The following is a 20,007-nucleotide window of genomic DNA, read 5'->3' as shown; positions in this document are numbered from 1 at the left end:
ACCGAGACGTGCCGGGGCGGCGGGCGCTGGCCACATGCCGCCCGTGCCCACCGCACGCGCCTTCACACGTCTCCACCTCGGAGCTCTCGCCCCGGGGCCGGCGGGCGCGGGCACAGGCCGGGCACCCGCCCAGCGCCCCCGGAACCTCGCCGGGACCCCCCCAGGGCAGGGCGCCTACGGCCCCACAGGCGCCGGTGGACCCCTGCCCCGGAGGCCGGGCGGGCGCGGCCGGCGGCGACCCGAGAAGGCCCCGTCGGGGCGTCGGCGGCGACCCCGGGGCCTGCCCCGCCGCCGCCCCCCGGCCCCTATAGGGCCCATACCCCACCCCCCGCCCCGGGCGGCGGAAGTGTGTGTAGGGGGCAGTATAGGAATTTCCTGTGACGTCCCGGCCCGGACTCCATTAGGCTGCAGCTGGGCTGAGAGGAGACAAACCCAGCGGGCAGCGAGCGGAGCGGGCCGGGCGCCTGGGGCTGCCGGGCGGGGGCTCAGGGCAGCGGCGGCCGCCATCGCCAGAGGGAGCCCCGAGCGGGCGGCGGCGCTGCCTCCGGGACCCCCGGGGGGCACAGAGCCCCGCTCCGCCTCCCCTCACCCCCGCCGCCCCCCCCCCCCTCCCCCCCGCCTCCCCCTCCTCGCCCCCCCGGCTTCCCACCACGGCCGCTCTCGGCGAGGAAACTCTGGCCTCCGCTTCCTCCTCCTCCGACTCGGACACCGGCGGAGCCTCCCCGCCCCCGCGGAAGAAAGCCCGGGCCTCCCCGGCGGCGGCGGTGGAGGGAGCAGGAGAGCCCGGGGCTTCCGCGGGCAGAGCAGGCCTCACCTCGTCCCAGTCCCCCTCGCTCCCCGCCGGGCTCGCCCCCGCCGCCGCCCCGCTCAGAGGCAGCAGCAGCAGCGGCGTCGGCAGCGCCATGCAGGCCAACGGGGCAGGAGGGGGCCAGCAGCAGCAGCAGCAGCCGCCGCAGGGGCCGGCGGGCCCGGAGCTGGGCTGCCTCGGCGCCCAGAACGGCGAGGCCTCGGCGGGCACGGCCGCCGGCGACCAGCTGGCCCACGCCAACGGGCTGCTGCCCTCGGCTAACAGCGGCGGCGGCAGCCCCGGCGGCCTCAGCGTCAATAACGGGGTGCCCGCCGCTGGGGGCCCCGGCCCGGCCGCCGCGGAGCTGGGGGGCGGCGGCGGCAGCGCCCTGAAGAAGAAGAAGCGGCTCTCGCAGTCCGACGAGGACGTGATCCGGCTGATCGGGCAGCACCTCCACGGCCTGGGCCTCAAGTAAGTGGCCGCGGCCGCGGAGGCGGGGAGGCCGCGGTGGGCGAGGGGGAGCGCAGCTGGGAGGGGGGCGGGGGGGGCTCCTTCCCCCCCCCCGCCTGTCGGGGCGCCCCGACCGAAGGGGCCTCCGTGGGGCCGGGGGACGCCCCGCACGCACGCCCCGCCGTCCTCCTCTCTCTCCGCGGGGAGAGGGCGGCCAGGCCCGGCACGGGGTCGCAGGAGGCCGGTGGTCCCTGCGGAGCATGGGCAGCCCGAAGCGGGGGGCTGGGGAACCTTCGGAGTGTGTGTGTGGGGGCTGTTGGTGGTAAAAGCTGCCCTGTCGCAGCCCGGTGGTCCCCAGGGAGGAGCGACCAGAGCCCGGGTGCGAGGCAGAGCGGTGGGGCAGGCCCGCTGGCAAAAAAATGGAGCCGGAGACGTGTTTTCCAAGGCTGTGCCGGTCAGCTCGGTGTCTGCGAGGGGACAGGCCAGGAGCTTCCTCTGCCAGGGATGGCAATATGGAAGTCGAGTTGCACACCGATAAGGGTAGATCAATACAAATGTGTTAGTGGAGGAGAAGTTATCTGGTAAACATAATGGAGCCCGCAGCTGGGCGTGGGGGGGCGGCTTTTTGCAGATGAGCTCCAAGATTTGGCTTGTCAGCTCGGAGGAAGCGAGCACAAACTAAACTGCCACTTAAATAGGCTGTTTGGTTTCACTCTGAAAACCTTCGTCCCTGTAAATGGTGAAGGCCTCTGCAGATTTGTGCTGGACACATGTTTTTAATAGTAATCTTATCTGTGGACTTGAAACGAGTATGTTGGCTCTTTCTTAAAATCGGAATAGGGAAAATAATTTCCCAGTGGAGTAGGGGAAGTCTTAAGAATTTAGTCACAACGCTCACTTTGTGAGTAAAGCTAAAGCCAACACATCATAATTTTGAAAGGAGGCTAGAGAAGTCCTGTAAAGTGTTCATCTAGCGACCACAAAAGAAGTCTTCAAAACGCTGTGGAATGGGTCTATTATAAAGAACTTAGCACATAAAATAAATTGCCTCTGACACAAGAGGCAAGTTTACAGCAACAGGCAACTCGTGACTGTTCATAGACGACACCACAGTAAATAAGCTATTTTTAGTGTAAAAGGGGGAGGGCTACAGGTTCATGAGTTTGTTTATTTTATTTTAAGGAGCCAGCCTTTTAATATGTGATGAAGAAGAAAAAGTTAGGCCTATTGCAGATGTAGTAGCTCTCTGTTCTTTTTTTTTGGGGGGGGGGGGGGGGGAGGGAGGGGGCAGGGGATGATAGCCAATAGCTAACAGCTTTTTAGTCTGTATATTCCTTCATGAAGTTTATCTTCTGTGCAGGGATGGCTGTTTGTGGTGGCTGGTAAGTCACATACTTTATGGTACTTCAGCAAAGCTTTCAAGCTCATTGACAACTTGCTTTAGATATAGATAGCTGTTTACGTGTCTCAGGCAACCGAGATAAGTCTTTTTGGACAAGCATCTGAATCTGGTCATAGTATTCTTACTTTATTAAAGTTACTTTTAAATATGGTTAACTGTTATCATAGCAGGCGGTATATTTATGAGGGTAAAACTGGTCGGGTTTTTTTACACTGTATCTCTCCTGCAGCCAGACTGTTGATCTTCTCATGCAAGAGTCAGGATGTCGTTTAGAACATCCTTCTGCTACCAAATTCCGCAATCATGTCATGGAAGGAGAATGGGATAAGGTAACGTAGGGCTTATAGGACTGTATTAACCACTGTTTAAATTTATAGTATCTGTGAGAGAATTCAAAATCCACCCTCCTTATATGCTTCTGTTTTTTTTGTTTTTTTTTTTTCTTATGCTGATTTCTGCAGGCTGAGAACGACCTGAATGAACTTAAGGCCTTAGTGCATTCTCCGCATGCAATTGTGGTAAGAGGCACACTTGAACTCTTTCAGAGCTGTATAGTTGGACTAATTGTAGTGGTGTAATCTTTCACTATGGTTGGTTGTCCATAGTTTTTGTTTTCTTTTTTGTTTACTTTAAGCAGCTTGCATGCTATCTCAAACGTCATACTAATCTGAACTTTATTCTTTTTTAGAATGTGAGATAGGAAACCCAAAAGTTTTGAGGCTAATATTTGATGTACTGAATGTTTAAACTTTGTTAAACATACTTAACTGATAAAATATAAATCCTGAAACAGTCCTGAAATAGGTCAGTTTCTGTAGAAACTGCATATGTTGAATACTGATTTCAAACTTGAAATACATCTCACAATCTCTGTGTTTATGGGAGTTAGGTTTTCTTGAGGGAAGAGAAGTTTAGAAATAAAATGCATTAATACTAATGTGGAGTTGGCATTGTAATAGCACATTACAAGAATATAGAGGCTGCTATAGACCATGAACAATACTGTTGCTTTTCCAGATGGCTTCTAAAGAGCAAATGTGTTTGTATTGCTGTTTGGGATTTTATTTAGAGCTTTTTCTCTTTGGCTGGCTTTTTTTGAAAGATGAACCTAGAAATAAAAGGTTGGTAGATCCCGTGACTTGACAATTACAATATGTGTTGTTATGATTTCAGTGACTTTGAGGGAAGTGTTTCTTGGTTTGATTTTTTTTTTTCTGTCTCGAGATGAAAATCATTACTTAGCTTTTCAAACGGCTTGTTCTGTTGTATTTAAACGTTTATGTAACAAATGAAGTTACAACAACTATGATCACTTAGGAAGAAAACAGTAGCAAGGTTTTTTGAAGTGTCTATGACTGTAAACAATGAAGAATCAGCTGATGGCTGCTTAGCTCCACTTCTAGCTGATTCATTTGTTGTCAAGACAATTTCCTGTCTGGTGGGGGAGGGAGAGAAAGAGAGAACAGGAAGTGAAGTAGGGAAAACAAATGTTTAACAAAACATCAGAGGGTACTTAAGAGAAGTTTACATTCTGTTCTATTAATTTGGTCAAAGCTTGGCACCTCTTAATTAGACCAGTAGTTCACTTTCTCTTTTCTCAAAGACTTGACAAACGTAAGATTTACTGTTCAAATACTTCAGAATATTGCATACAGCTTTCAATAGTTTGTGGAGGCTGAAAGTATGAAACCAGTATGTGTGAATATGAATGGTCGTCTGAAGCAGATTTTCTCATGTTTCTAACTTCTGAAGTTATCGGGTTTCTCTGTAGTGTTAAAGTGTTTTGTATGTCGGAGTCAAGAGGTTTAACTGAGTATCAGCATTGTAATTTTTGGAGAACTTAATTTGAGGAAAAAGGAGACCTTTTCCTTCTGTTGTTTCGGAGGGTTCTGAAGGCATGCTATTCTTTAATCTTGATGTCTATCTGCTTGAATAAAACTCGGTGCAATAGAAATACTTGGTTGAGATGGAACTTTACCTGAACCAAATATTAACTGTTTTCTTTTTAAAGTTGTTCTCCTTTATATAAACTTCATATAATTTAAAACAGACAACAGAATTAAATGTCTTATGTGTGTGTGTTAGTAAAGCAATACTGATTTGCAAGGATAAGTTGAGCTTGTGTGTGCTCCATCGCGTGCACACTGTTTCCACCTCCCTCCCTGCCGGGCTTTTTTGTACATGGTTGAGATTATGGGTGGGTATTAGTACAGTCAGCACCTGGAATACTAGTGAAAGATCATTACAGGTAAGGAGGGATGCTTTATGCTTTGTAGGTAATCCAGCTGCAACAAAGTCGGAGCTAACAAAGGCGATAAATGTCTTGATTAGGGAAAGTCCAAACAAGATGCTGTTGCAGGTAACTCTTTAAAAACAGAAAATTAGATTTTGGGTTTCCTGGCTCCTGACTTGTGACTCATACTGTATGACTAGATGTTTCAAAAATGTGTGCATACAAGAAGAATGGGTACCTAAAAGTTTAGATGACACAGAGTATTTAACAAAGTAGGGTGTGTGTGTGTGTGTTTGGTGATTTGTTTTTGGTTTGTGGTTTGTTTATTTTTTCTTCCTTATAGTTATATGACCTAGGTGAAATAACCAGGATACATAGCTGCTTTTGAAATGTCTGGTCAGTGAAGGGGATATGTATGTATTTTGAAAATTCTGCCTGTTTTAATTTCCTTATTTCTGCAAAGTGCTGTAAGTTCTACAGATGAAAACACTAAACATGAGGTAGCTGATCTAATTTTATAAACGTTTGATGCTGTGTGTTGATACATTGGGGGGGACAACAAGGACAGTCTGCTATTTCTATTTGTGTCAGTACAACTGAGCGTTATATAGTGTGTGATTAGTTCTGTTTACTTTTCCAGCATATAAGATACAGCTGTCTTGAGACAATCTGTAGGAATATAGTTGATTCAAGCATGTTATTCTTCCTTGAGTAACGCTTAGAAAATACCAGCTTGAGGACCGCCCAAGGTGTTTCACTAACTTCAGGGCTACCTCAGGCATATTAGGGCGTCTCTCTTGGGTGACTAGTTGAACCTAGGAAGATATCTGGAGACTATTTCTCTGTAGTCATCAGAATATACTTTCAATTTGTCCTCTTTACTTTTTATTTTAATTTACTTAAATGAGGCTTTCCTCAGTTCTGGAGATACACAGCCCGCAGCAGGCAATACAACAAAAAAAGCGATTTATATCTTGTTGTTTGAGCAAAGTGCTCCACCTGCCTGTATGGTGTCCCTCTTGCTACCCATTAAGGGCAGTTCGTTATTGGAATGAATTACTTTTTTAAGTGACAGCATTTGGTATGGTTGAAGCCTTGCTAAATTCTATAGGCTGGAATATTTTCTGCCCTTTACATATCAAATCTTATGCTTAAGTTTTGGATGGTTTTAAAATGTTCTTATCAGTGTTTTACAAGACTACAAAATAATGAAAATTGGGGTCTTATTTCTGTGGGGTATAAGCAGATAGCTACTGCACTGAGTTTGTCTTGAAACAGCTGATAATTTCAGCATGTCTTTTAGTTACCTTCATTTCAAAAAGGAGTTGTTTCAACAGTGTTTACTTATTTATTTTAAACTCTTAGTACAGTAATAAAACTGTTGTAGAGCTTGTTAAGGTATGCAGGTCAAAAATAACACCATAAATCTAATCCTAAAATTAGGTTGTTATACATTTTACTCTTGAAACTTCTGAAGATTTGCTACTGTAACCAGTGATCAAAATGGCCCAATTTCTTGACCGTGGTAGGATGCTTGTCCTATTATTTTTCACAGTTGTGTTGCAAAACTTCCTAGAATTTAAGGTTCTGCAAGGGGCTTTCCTACTAACAATTAGGACAGAGAAGGAGTAAAGTACTAAACGTTCATGTTGGTAATCAAAGGCTGTTTGAAGAAAGCAAAATACTGATAGTATGTACATTAAAAGAAACAAAACCCCCTGTAAATCTATTAAATCTGTGTTAGTTTTGCTCCAGGGTGATCAGAGGTTCAACTTGCACTTAAATAATAGCTTCTAGAAACAACAAAGTAATGCACCTTATCCTCTCTATGGAGTTGTAAGACAGGATGAAGTAGTGGTAACTGAACAAAGCCAGCCAGACTGCAGTGCTGAAGCTGTTGTGTTGGACTGTTCCATGGGTCATACAGGGTGAAGAATCTTTGCTATAAGCTCAGTGATGGTGGTGTCTGGATTTAAATTGTTCAACAGTAAAGAGTGCACTGATGTTGAATTTCCATTACAAACACAGCAAATCCTAGGCACTTCTATTATGTTGTACATGGTATAATTTGGATTCTGATAATTTTTATATCCCTTCTTTGGAAGACAGCTGAAGAATATGGAGAATGAGTAAGCTGCTCTTGTGGGTGCGTTGCATCAGATTGGTATTATACTTGTTCTATTCTACTTATAGTGGGGTTTGTGCTTTTACTTTACAGTTGCCAGTATAATAAACAGTTCCCTTTCCTTCTAGAAGAGGTTGATTGGGCTCTAGAAGAGATGTACACAAAATGGTCATGTCTATCATGAGACAATGGTATTGGAAGTAATTAGCAGTACTATTAGTAGGGCATGTAAGTAGTTGAGAGAAAGTGAAGACAAAGTTCAGTTGTCCAATGAAATCTATTTGTCAGTGAAGTCAATAGTTGCACAAAAATAAGTAGGAGTCTGAGTGTCCTGATGTAAAAAATTACTTGAAATGTGATGTTGCTGGACTGTGACTTTTGCCTTAAGGAGGCTGTATTTGTGCCATTGTTTGATATGCTGTAGGGCAAGCTTTGGAGCAGTTATCAAAATAGCTTAGAAAATCGATTTAATTTCCCTATTGACACTTTAATTCTTGCCTTTTGCTATAGATAAGTTGTGATTTAAAACTGCTTATCTTTAATTCTCCATTATGTTAGCAGTGGACTGCTGCATGAAGTGTACAGTACTGTGTTCCGGAGGCTTTTATAATTCCTAGTGTGCCAAAGTCACACATGGCACTGATTACTTTTTTTTTGAAATTATACTTTCTAACCCACAACAGAAGTTATACCTCTTTGGATAACTTGGCAACAGCATTCTGCATGGTAGTGTTCCTGTAATGCTTCTATAGAATTGTTGGGACTGGCATTACAAAAACTGTTTGTTAGGGTTTTTTGCTCTTTTTACTTTTTCCCCTAAAGAAATTAAATTAACATGCCGAGTCCTGAAAGTAGGGAGGGAGAAATAGTAATTGGATACAGATATGGTTATCACATCTAAGGGAAAGATGATATAAATTTAATAAATGTTATATACAGTGAATGGAGAAAGAAGAGTTGGGAGGGATTATAGTTTTTACTACACACTGGAAATACCAGACTGTTTTTTTAGCTGGTGATTGTAAGTGTGAGGTGACCAAGAATAGTGAAATATGGTATGTGACTTGTACCTGAGCACCTCCATGCATCCTGTGAGCATGTGCATAGCTGGGAGAGGAAGCTCTTATCCCTCCCGCTGCTAGGATGTAAGCAAACAGCGTGAGGTCTGCTGGCCTGCTGCATGGAACCAACCACTGAGGTTGTAAATAATTAGGATATCTTTCTTTTGGTTTTCTACATGTCAGAACACCAAAAAATGTTGTTTAATCAGGAAGAACTGTACAGTGATGCTCTAACAATTCCAAATTCAAATAAACTAAAGAGCTGGATAGGGAATATAATATGGGTTTGTTTGTCATGCACAGGACAATAGAGTACTACAGACATGTTCGAACATAAATCATCTTTACTATGTAATGTTGTATGCTTCACAAAGCTGTGTGGTAAGTAATAGTACTGTATGTGGAAACTATTATTTTGAAGAACTGAATATCTCTGGAAGCTAAAACTGCCTTATGTTTTAACTTTGGATTTTACGTATAGTAAGCTATAAATTTTCATGTAAACTTTACTAGGACAGGAGCATCTTAAACTTCCCGGTTATCCCTCTACTTAAGGAGGCTAGCAGTGTGTTTGAAACTAAGTAAACATTGACCACGGTAATAGTGAGGTGCCCGAGTTCTGACAGAGCAAACTGGTGATTGAACTGGTGGTGTATTTGTTAGAAGAGCAAATGTAATTTGCTACGCTTAATCTTCATTCTGTTTCCCACTGATATGTCTAAGAATGTACATTTTCCTCTAACCCGGTGAGTCTTGTGGGCCAGAAATGTCTTTTCTCTCTGATAACTGCAAGTAGTAAAGAAGCTAAAGCAGCAAACACAGAATGGTTGGTTTCATCGAGAAACAATCAAACTGTATTTCTACTAAATTGGTATTAGAAATTTCTAGGACTTCAGGTTTTTTAATATAGTAAATGAATGCCTGATTTTCTTTTTTATCCATAGACATTTGTTGTTAGAATAGCAGGCTTGATTATTTTTTTAAAAGAAAACAACCAGAACCCATACAAGATGAAAGGAACACTATGAAATAGCAGTGATTAATTCTGAGAAGTGATTCCTAAATATAGGATACTGTTTTTTTTCTGTAATCCTGAAAAATGATACTACGCCCAAGGAAAACAACTTAACATGGAACTACAAAACAAAACCTCAGGCAGTGTGGATTTGTTATTGCTATATGTTATGCAGCTATGCAAACAATCCATGTCAGTTCCTATGTAAGCAGTATGAAAACTTGTTGAGTTGGCCTATTGTGTTCTGTGCTGTCATGTAGTCTTAAATATGTGATTAGCTGCTTTTGGGTGCTTTTCTTGCTAGAATGTAAGATTGGGAAGTCTGTCTAATTCAGGGTTTGAAGAATGGTGGCTGAAAAGGGAGTGAGTATGAAAATGAGACAGGTTGAAGGGAAGATCTGAAAAATGAGGTAGAAAGATGCTTGGACCCCCATAAGGCAGGAAGGAAATTCATGGATAACTTAATTGCTGCAATGTTGTTGGAAACCCAGCAAAAAGAAATTGAGTAATGAAACATTACATGTAGCTGTATTTCTGAAGGGCATAGTAGAATGGTTTCTACTGTTCCGTTTAGGCTCAAACGTTTTCTGAAACTTCAGTCAACCTTTTTCCCCTGACTGCTGCTTTCTGTCATGTCAGAGGATGAAGTTTTTGCTGCTGCAGCAGAAGTACCTGGAATACCTGGAGGATGGCAAGGTCCTGGAGGCACTTCAAGTTCTACGCTGTGAACTGACGCCTCTGAAATATAATACAGAACGCATTCATGTCCTCAGTGGGTAAGTGTTTGGTCTTTGAGTGTGCTTTCAGTGGAATTGTCGAAGGAATTCTATAGCTTTTGATAGCTGACGTTGTAAAAACTCAAACTGTATTAAAGCTATTATACTGGTAATTAGTAAGTTGTAGTGAGATATGCTAAAATGGTGAGTAAAGATGACTTGAAAACAGCCTGATTATGACTTCTATAGTACTGGAACCTGAATTAATACATACGTATGGTCATCTGATCTTGAGAATTATTAGCCTGTTATCTTATAATTGAATAAGTAGGTGAATATAGTCTGGTTTGTTCTTAGAAATGTCTTATTTTCATCTACCTTCCCTAAAATCTGTTTGGTTTTGTTCTATTGCCAATTTGTAGACATTTGTTCTGAAGATGATGTATGTTTGTGTGAAATAGTTCTCTGCCTTTTTTCCTATCAGTCTCAAGCTTAAGTCACCTGTTTCCAGTTCATTAAGAATGTTATGATATATATCATGCTTAAAAGTGAAAAGAATGAGTCCAGAAAGACTTGGTCTGTTGGTGTGTGTGCGCTTTTTTAAACAGGTATCTGATGTGTAGCCATGCAGAAGACTTGCGTGCAAAAGCAGAGTGGGAAGGGAAAGGAACAGCTTCCAGATCTAAACTATTGGACAAACTCCAGAGTAAGATGTTCTAGTGTTTAGAATTTATTCCCACCTCTGTAGATCCAGTACATCTTACATAATGGGATATCCCAGGGAATTGACTTTTAACTGCATTTGCTGGTTGTTGTTTTTGTATTTCTTGGTTAATGGGGATGCCTTTAGGTGCCTTCAGCCTTTGGTGTTCTGTATCTAACCTTTTGCTGTCTCTGATAAACTATTTGTAATAGGAGCTCTTATTTCTTAGCTCTGCTGCATGCAGTAATAGTATAACTTGGTGATTAAATGTGTGATTCGGGGCGGGGGGGTGGTGGTGGCAGGGAGTGTTTTGTAAATGCCAGCTATACTGAGAGATTGAAACTAAGTGTGGCCTATAACCACTAGAACTGGTTGATAGTGGCCTCAGATTTTGCTATGAATTACTGTGTCTTCTCTCTTTTTCTTGTGGCTGGTGTAATACTATGTATCAGAGTTGTAAAACCGTGGTGTTCTTTATTTTTGTAGTGTTAGTAGAGAATTCCTTAATACAGCTGATACTGTTGTTTTTATAATTCTATAGATCTGTTAAATACTGGGGTTTGAGTTAGCTTGTGTAAATGGTGCTTGTTGGCCAGGACAACATATACTATAACTACGAATACCTTGCATACAGCTCTGCTTTCCAGAAATTCATGCTTCTAATTCCGGATGTATAGCTGTAAATTTGACAAGCTGTGGGCATTCTTTTCCTGTAGCTTTTAAGCTTTATGTACTAAGGTCTCTTCCAAAAACACTCAAATCAAAATATGGTCTGTCCTGTAACTTGGTTTTGATATATCTTTTTTTGTTTTTTCTTAATAACTCTTTTAAAGCATACCTACCCCCATCTGTGATGCTTCCTCCAAGGCGTTTACAGAACCTTCTACGTCAGGCTGTGGAACTACAACGGGACCGGTGCCTATATCATAATACGAAACTAGATAGTAATCTAGATTCTGTCTCGCTGCTAATAGATCATGTTTGTAGTAGGTAAGAAACCTTTGCGACTCTTAAGATGGGCAACAATATCTTTTCTTTGTCTTTTATGATAATCTAATTGTACCTACTGTTAAAAGGAACATGAGAACTATTCTGAGTTGATTTAACAGGAGTTGACTGGGAAAAGACAGGTCTCATTGAGTAGTGCGGGGGGGTGGGGAAGTAGAGAAGGTGTGTATAAGAGACTTCAGTAGCTGGATAGGGGGTGATGGGGTAAGACTGAAGCTTTAAAATTTTAATCAGATGAGTATGAATAGAATATATTACTAGGCTAATCCTTAGCCACTGGTTTCTTGTGATTTTGGAGAGCCAGTCTCTTTATTCATCAACATGTTGTGTGTTTTCACTGGAGAATCCCTGGTATGTCACTTATCCAGACTCTGTCTTCAAGCTTACTGGAATGTAGAAAGCCTACCGAAGCATCATTAAGTCAGCTTTCAGCTTTAACTTTTAATAGTGGACAGTGAGGTGCTCTTAGACACAACAGAGTAGAAATGTGCAATAGACGTTTCTGTCTTACACAATATATATATAATATGAATGATTTAAAGAACTAGTTTCTCAGATTTGTAAGGTAGTAAGAACAGAATGCCTCTTACCTATATATTGGCTCTTAAGACTATATGAATAACTTCTTTTTAACAAAGCTGATGCTGCTTCTGAATCTTGAAAATGCTGTACTCTAGTAGACATGAAGCAGGAAGATGTTTGTTTTTAACAACTGGCTGATTTGAGTGTTTTTTCCTCATCCAGCAAAACTGTTAAGGACCTAAAAACTCAGTGTAGCTTTTATGGAAAACTGCTGTGCGTGGTGTAATAAAGGAATGAGGGCTAAGACACTTAGAAAATAAGGGCTGTATATGATACCCTTATGTTTGTTCATGTAACAGGCTAACACTTGGACTTACAGGGGAATTCTTTTCATGTTAAGGTTAGCTCATCTGGGGAAGTAATTAAATACTGATAAACTGTCTTTTTGAACTCAGCTGCTTTGACTTATATTCTTGGGTTACTTAGAATCTGTTTTTAAAGATGCAGACTTCCATGGTACTTCACTGTAGCCATCTTAAGGATTTAAAATTAGTATGTTTGGCACTTCATGTATTCAAGTAACTTTTTTAGGCTATTGTCTAGCTTGCAATTTTGCTACATCACATTGTTTCAGCAGTTCTCTGTGTGTGTGCGTGGACATTTGACTGTTCCCCATTTTAAGAGTATTGGAAATGATCAGATACTGGAATTGTGACTTACCTACTTCATAAGTGAGTCTTAAAATCAGACTAACAGATTAATTTTAGTCTTTACGCAAGTCCATAAATAACACTGGATGCTCTATAGGGGGTTTGATGTGATTAATCAAACCCCAAAGAGCCTTCAAGCCAATTGTAAAGAGCATGGCTTACTGAAGTCACACTAGGTAGAGCTAGATATAAGATACTATATGCAACAAATCTGGACTTCACCCAGTCTGAATCTATTTGCTAACATAAAAGTGTGGCCATAGTTTGTCTTGGGGTTTTTTTTACCTAATGTGGTACTTCCTAAGCTTGCATATTTGGTATGTATACATACATAGATACTGACAACTACTTTAATTAAAAAAAAAAAAACAAAACAACAAACAACAACTCACTTCAGAATAAAGGCTTCCATTCTGTCCTCAACTCAACTTATTGTACCTACCTATTGCAGGGGTCTGAGATCAGTATGTGGTGCGCTGTACGTGCTGCCATGCTTGGGCATAATGAGGTGAGTTAACGACAGTGGAAGCCAAATTTTTGTTAAACTGACAGAAGTAACAGTAGTCTAATAGCTTAGACAATTTAAGTTCTGTACTACTTGAATGATAGAACACTGACAACTTTCCCTTTTTTAGTTGGAACTAATCTGTTTTGGACTTCTGGCAATATTTTGATCAAGCATGCTTGAAGTGCACTAATAGGTAAAATGTTTAACTAAAAGTTAATCACTTCATAAGAGTGGGAGTTAAGAGGGAGAAACTGCTGGGAGCGAAGGTGAGGGATTCCATGTTATTGTGCCTGAGATTTTGATAATAGAGAATTGATGCTCTTGGGGGTGGTCATTTTTGCTTTTGAGAGCCTTCAGCCTAGTTGGGTGTTTTGTATGTTGTCCTGTCTGTTGTTGTCCTCTGTGTCCTGTCCGCGCCCCCCCCCCCCCCCCGAATTCTTTTGTCTTGCCTTCATGTAAATAAACTTTAGTCTGAGTTTACAAACAAACAGCAAAGCCCAAATGAGAGGGCAATGCTGCTGCTTTCTAGGTACTAGCTTAGTGTAGCATTTCTGAAAAAGAACCATTATAGAAGCTGAGGAATAAATCTTCGATTGTACGTACAGGGAGTAAAAAAGTAGCTGTTTGGTGTTTTATTTAGAATTTTGAACTTCTGTAAATACAACAACAGACAACTTTTAGATGCTTTATTTCAGTATGTGAACAACATGATTCAAGTGTGTTGTGCTGAACAAAACAATTTGTAATGAAACACTTCAAAAAAGAAAAACCTTTAAGCTACAATAATAACTAATTACCAAAACTAGAAACTTAGACAACTGGTTTTGGTTTCTTGTTTCAAGACTGCTGCTATTTCCTTCTGCAGAAGGGTTAATGTATGCTTTGCTATCTGTGAAGTCAAACTTGCTGGATTGTGTGTTTCATTAGTTAAGAGAACTTTTTGCGAGAGTGCTCTGATCTGACTGGATTGTGAATAGCATAATTCAATAGTGGGACATGTCTGCAAGCAGCTGTATCAACTGTGCCTGTTACCCTTTTTAGGAACCTAAAGGCCACCTTACTATGAAAATTGTGTACTCCAGCATAACACTGCTTACTTTTCATGTCTGCAAAACCTTGGCTGCTTTTCTTAAGGTTTAAAATACAACAGCTATTGTTCTATAGGTTATTTTTTTTAAATGAAATATGCTGAAAAGGCTTTCCTGGGACTCAGTGTGCCCCTTGTACTTCATATGATTTATGCATAAAGACTCTTTCACCTTTTACAGTGAATTGCTGCTCTGAGGAAAAACATTAACTTATTACAATATGGCTAAATAATAATGAAACACTCTTCCTGTAGGTGCACATATCTGTGTAAGGGCTTGCCTACTTCCCTCTAGACTTCAAGGAAAACAAAGTCGTCTTTCATGGGTGGGGCTTTTCACCTTGGGCTCAGTGTTGTTCTAGTGGCCAGTAGACAGCTCCTGGGCAGCTTAAAGCAGGAGCAGAACAGACTTGTCTTTCTCTATAAACAAGTAAGTAGATATACCTAAGGAAGCCAACTACAGATATGTATATGTACTTTTGTTTATCCTCCTCTACCATAAGACAGGAAATGAGGGACTGTATGGTTGTTTAGTGCTGCTCGAGAGTCTTTAAGCATGGACTAGGAAGCATCTTCTAGTAAAAGATGATGTACTGAGAGGGTATAGACACTGTATTAAGCAGAACTTTTTCTGCCTTCTGGTAAGAAGTAGTTTTTCAGGTATCTGTCAGCCTGGCTACCACCAAACTGTATTTTTAAACACAAATGCAAAGGAAGTAAGTTGTTGGGGTTTTATCTAGGTCAGTTTATCTCGAGTGATGAGTACAACAGTACACTCACAGAGACTGTCATTACATTAGTACTGTTGTGTTGCCCTGTTGCACTGGGCACCATAAAAACTCAGCGTAAGACTAAACCACTTCAGGATCCCTGCAGTTAAGAAAAAAATGTCTGTGGTTAGAGACTACCTTTTAGTGCATCTGAACAAGGAACTTGTAGTTACTGCGGTATTATCTATAAAAGCAGTCATCTGCTGTAAAAGCCTACATTTATTTTATCTTAGCTCTCAAATTCTTATACAGTTGGCAAGCTGTAAATAAAATAAACCTTGTCTCCAATTTTTACATAACTTAATATTTTGACTGTTAGCTTTTCCTCAGTGTGTAACTCGAATATTAAATATTAGCCCTAGAGGAATCTTTGACTCTTCTTCAGTAGTTTATCGTATAATATTTTATTTGATAAACACTTAACCTTTTACAAAACAATGTAGACTTTGTGAGGGAAAACAGTTCAAGTTGAAAGCTCATAATGGTATCATGTTAGTTATGCTTAGATATTGTATGTGGTACCCTGCAAAGAAAATGAAAAATGGCACAAAATGAAGGCAAAGAAACATCAAACTTATCGCAAGATCACATTCAAGAAATAGAAGTAAGACTATTCTTTTACTCAATTTTTATGTAAGAATCACTTCTAAAGACTTGGCAAGATATAGCTGAGTTAGATACTTACAAAAACCTCACATGTAAATAAAACACTGCACGCAGGATTCAAAGAGGTTTGGACTCCAGTATTTTCTATACTGTATTATATATAGTATTTTCTATATTATTTACTATATTATATATAATATTTTCTATAGAAGTGTATAGTAATAAGCTGTTACACTCGAAGGAGGTCGGTTTTATTCCAAGTTATATGAAAGCATAACAGATTATGCAAGTGGAATAAGAATAGTTCTATATTCTTATGATTAGTTACAATCACTTGGTGGTTGTGAGCTTTTTTTACCAGATTAGACACTTCATTCTGTGCTTATTTGAAGTAGCTGTTAATAGAGGAATCTTCTAAGTTGTCTGGTTTTGCATTTAAATAAGTTTTTGTTTTAGTTTTTACTAGCTTGATTTAAAAAAAACCCAACTCTTTACTGCTTTCATATTAATCTGCGAATACATCCCTTTCTTTTCCCAGGAAACAGTTCCCATGCTATACACAGCAGATACTAACGGAGCACTGTAATGAAGTGTGGTTCTGTAAATTCTCCAATGACGGCACTAAACTAGCAACAGGATCTAAGGACACAACTGTTATTATATGGCAGGTTGATCCAGTAAGTGTGCAACATGTTAAAATGTGTATGGCTTGCCTTTCCCTTCCCTCTCTGTTTTCTCTTGCTAGGATGGCTTGATTTTTTTTGTAGGACAGGCTGTAGTACTGTAGCTCACTGACCAGGGTATTTCTCTGGGATGTAAAAGACTGAAGGTCATGGTCAGTACAAGTTAGTGAGAGAGGAAAACCTGATGCCTGAGTGTGAGGCTTGAACTGTTGGCTCCTTTGGGGCAGGAACTTTGTGTGCTCCTAACCATACCATGGGGTAGAGCCTGCTGGTACCTTCCAGGGGAGCTTCACAGCTTGAAGGCCTTAAGAAGCATCGAGTGAGAGTGAAAGGAGTATGTCGGTGAGGAACCTTTCTTCTAAATCACTAAGAGTTCTTCTGATCTACGTATGTGACTAACCCCTTTCTGTTATCTTGTTACTACTAGTATACTTGGATTTAAATACTCTATCCACTTCACCATTCATTACTTTATTTCTGAGTAATGAAATGATATGTGCTAAACTGCAGTAGTGTCAGAATACCACCTCGTTCTAGTTGCTGTTGTAAGATGTGCCTTGGCTTGAGGTGAAGATTTAAACACTTGTCAGAATCCACTGACACATGGAAGTATACCCATCCATTTTCTTACAGACTGCGGTTTTAGGTTTTGATACTAATAAGTAAGAAATATTCTACGGCTACAAGGTTTATCTTTCCTACCCATATCTATTCTTATGTAAATAAAAAGATTGAGCAGTGAATCTAAGACTCTTTTAATTTACTTGTAGAAGTGATATGAAAGTATGTCCATATATTTCATAACAGTTGAAAACTGTGAATAAGCTTGAACATATGCACACAGTACTTGAAGTTGTTAATGCTTGTAAAACACTATCAGAAGTAAGATTCTTACAGTTTTTTTTTTAACCACACAACTGCAAACTGGTGTGCTAAGTGGAAGATGGAAGGTTTTTACAGTTCCGTACTGGCCTTCAGTACGATTTGAGAGCTGAACTTAATCTTTTTCTTCCACTACAGGTTAGGTAGCCATATAATTTGAGTCCTTTTTGCTATTAAGAAGAGGAGAAAACTTTAAAACCCTGTTCCATATGCATAGTTGCTACATAGCCCCTGAACTAACAGCAGGTGCTGTGGATTTTTCAGGCATAGAACTGTTGTGGTTTGTTCGGCCCAGAGCACCCTGGTTCCAGTAACAAGAGATACATAGCAGCATAAGCTGACTTTGTTATTTAGTTAGGAAATTATCTGTATTTTTTGTTGTTGTTTTTTTTTTTCCTAACAGAGTAGTTCTAAGTAAATTAAGGATCAAATGTTTTTGGTGCTGACTTGTCACTTGATTGTAGAAGCATATCTTCCTTTTATATTGATGGGTTTTAATACCCAATGTCTTGATTAGTGCATTTTATAAATCAAACCAAATAAATGTTCTGTGAGTGTTTTAGACTAACCATTTTGGCCAAGGGTTGCTAAAGGAACGAAATCTTTAATAAATAGTGGGAAAGCAGCTTTGTAGAGTTTCATCTTCTGTATTTGAGTATGCTTAAAAAAAAAAAAATTTGAAACCCTTTCAGGGCAGTGGATGTCTAAATAACATTAGGCCAGATAACTCAAATGGTTCATTTTTATGTTTGCCAAAGCATGCTTCTCATGTTTCCTGTAGCAGTTGACAATGTCTTTTGAACTGTAAGTTTAATCAAGTTTTCAAGGCTTTAGGTATTTAGAATTACTCTAATCTGTATAGATAAACTACAGGGAAACATCCGTCTAGCTCTGTCTGGGCAAGTGATGGGAGAACACTGTTTTAAATTAACAGTATTTCTTTTTCTACACACTTCATGTGTGTGAGAATCCTTCGTTTCTCCCTTTCTTCAAGAGAGGTGATGAAGAAAAGTGTAATGACGCTCCTTCCATGTGTTTTCTTCATTTCATACCATGAATTTCTTACTTCTTTTCTAAAACCCAGCTACATGTCTAAGCTGTCTTAACCCATGCTTCTGTTTTCATTTTCATTTATTCATTTCAGAGTTCTTATGCAGACTCAGCAGCATTAAATAATGTCTTGAGTGAACTAGGTTTGTGTGGGGAATGCATTATTTGACTGTTACGAAGTGTGGCAGAATCTCTAGAGCACAAAGGATAAGCACAGTAGATGCATCACCTTGTCTGGCATGCATCTTCTTTGATAGAGCTCTCCTTTAACTTGTTTCTTACAGAAACCTTCCTTTTTTTCTGCACTTTCTAACTGTTGACAGGTTTTTTGGCTTTTCAGCCAAGGAGCTCAACTGTTGCATACTTAAGCTGATACCTGAATAGTTGTTTCTTCTACATAACAAAAATCTGAGAAGCTATATGTAAGGGATAGAAGGGCTGAGACTTCTTTTGGTGGTGGGTGGGAAGCAGATTGACTAAATTTGGTGAAGCTTTCCTGAAATACCATAGACTGCTGTTTTAGAGCAAAACATGGTATAGCAGTTTTGCTGTGTTTGGAGAGAAGTAGGAGAGCAGGATGAGAGATAGTAACAGCCACAAAATCCTATCATTAGAAGAGGAATATCCTATGTATCTTGCTCCTCATGAGTCTCGAATGTGATGCAGAAGTGACAAGCTACTTTAATCCTGATGTAAAATGAAATATGCCAGTTGCAGGCAAGCTCCGGGATGTGAGATGTCAAACATGACTCTGTTTCCTTGCAGATCAGTTTAGCTACAGACACAGCAGTGTCTAATGCAGACCATGAATGGAAAAGGAGCCTTGAGGAGGTCCATTTGTTTGCCCCTGTTTGTGCTTTGAAGATTATTCTTAGCCCACTTTCTTTTGAGGAATTTTCTTTTCCTAGCAGAACCATCAAAGCTGTAGGCTGGCTGAGAGTCACCATATCCCTCGCAGCTGATCCCAGGAAACAGTCCTTCATGTCACTCTGTTCCTCTGTTGACCACGTTCTTTCTCTTTAGAATCAAGATGTACTCTGCTGATTAATACTAAAACGAAAGAAAGAGAAGGGACAATTTGAGAAATCAAGCAAGATTTTCAAATGAGTCACTTTTTTTTTAAAGAGAAATAAGTATAAACATCTCCCATGCAGGAAAAAAAAGGGGTATGTGGAGGAAAGTCCATCTGCCCTTTTCCAAGAGGCTTCACAAAAATTGTCAACAGTTTAACAAGCTCGGTTCTACCTTCTGTATATGCAAGTTGTTGTCAAGAGTCAGTGCTAATACTGTATTGAAGCATGTTTCTGTATTTAGGAAGCCAGTGCATGATTGTTTCATAGTATCTAGCTGTATCTAGTTTGATAAAATGCTTGAAAGTCAAGTTCCTTTGACAAGACAGCAGCAGAACAGTTGTAGCATAAAGGTGATACGAGATACTTTGCGTGAGCGAAGTATGCTTCATTCACTAAATCTGGCAGAAAAGATGCAACAGCTTGCTGTAGGCAACACTTGTGAAATAAGAATACCTCTCAAGGAAGCTTTTAAAAATATCTTTCTGTTAAACTTCTTTCTTGAGCAACACACACAAGATACACTCAAGTTTATAAAAACATTGGCACTTGGAGGTTTTCTCTTCGCAGTGTACATAAAGGGTTTGGTTCTCTGTTTAACCATAACAGTCTTCCAGCA

At 40.8% G+C, this 20,007-nt stretch overlaps 1 protein-coding gene across 2 annotated transcripts in view; it reads left to right on the top strand.

Annotated features, from left to right (window-relative positions):
• Positions 1 to 673: 673 nt before the first annotated feature.
• Positions 674 to 20,007, top strand: part of WDR26 (WD repeat domain 26) — a 33,004-nt gene continuing 13,670 nt past the window's right edge. For both annotated transcript variants that reach the window (XM_074863825.1, XM_074863824.1), the window contains exons 1-7: positions 674 to 1,258; positions 2,869 to 2,968; positions 3,101 to 3,157; positions 9,713 to 9,849; positions 10,398 to 10,495; positions 11,326 to 11,482; positions 16,242 to 16,380. In XM_074863825.1, the coding sequence (XP_074719926.1) occupies positions 903 to 1,258; positions 2,869 to 2,968; positions 3,101 to 3,157; positions 9,713 to 9,849; positions 10,398 to 10,495; positions 11,326 to 11,482; positions 16,242 to 16,380 (1,044 nt within the window). In that variant the 5' untranslated portion in view covers positions 674 to 902. The remainder of the gene's footprint in view (positions 1,259 to 2,868; positions 2,969 to 3,100; positions 3,158 to 9,712; positions 9,850 to 10,397; positions 10,496 to 11,325; positions 11,483 to 16,241; positions 16,381 to 20,007) is intronic.

This window comes from Strix uralensis, chromosome 3 (assembly GCF_047716275.1).
Source record: "Strix uralensis isolate ZFMK-TIS-50842 chromosome 3, bStrUra1, whole genome shotgun sequence".
NCBI classification, from domain to species: Eukaryota; Metazoa; Chordata; class Aves; order Strigiformes; family Strigidae; genus Strix; species Strix uralensis.
The sequence above is the reverse complement of the archived record's forward strand: the minus strand, read 5'-3'. Positions and strand labels throughout refer to the sequence as shown.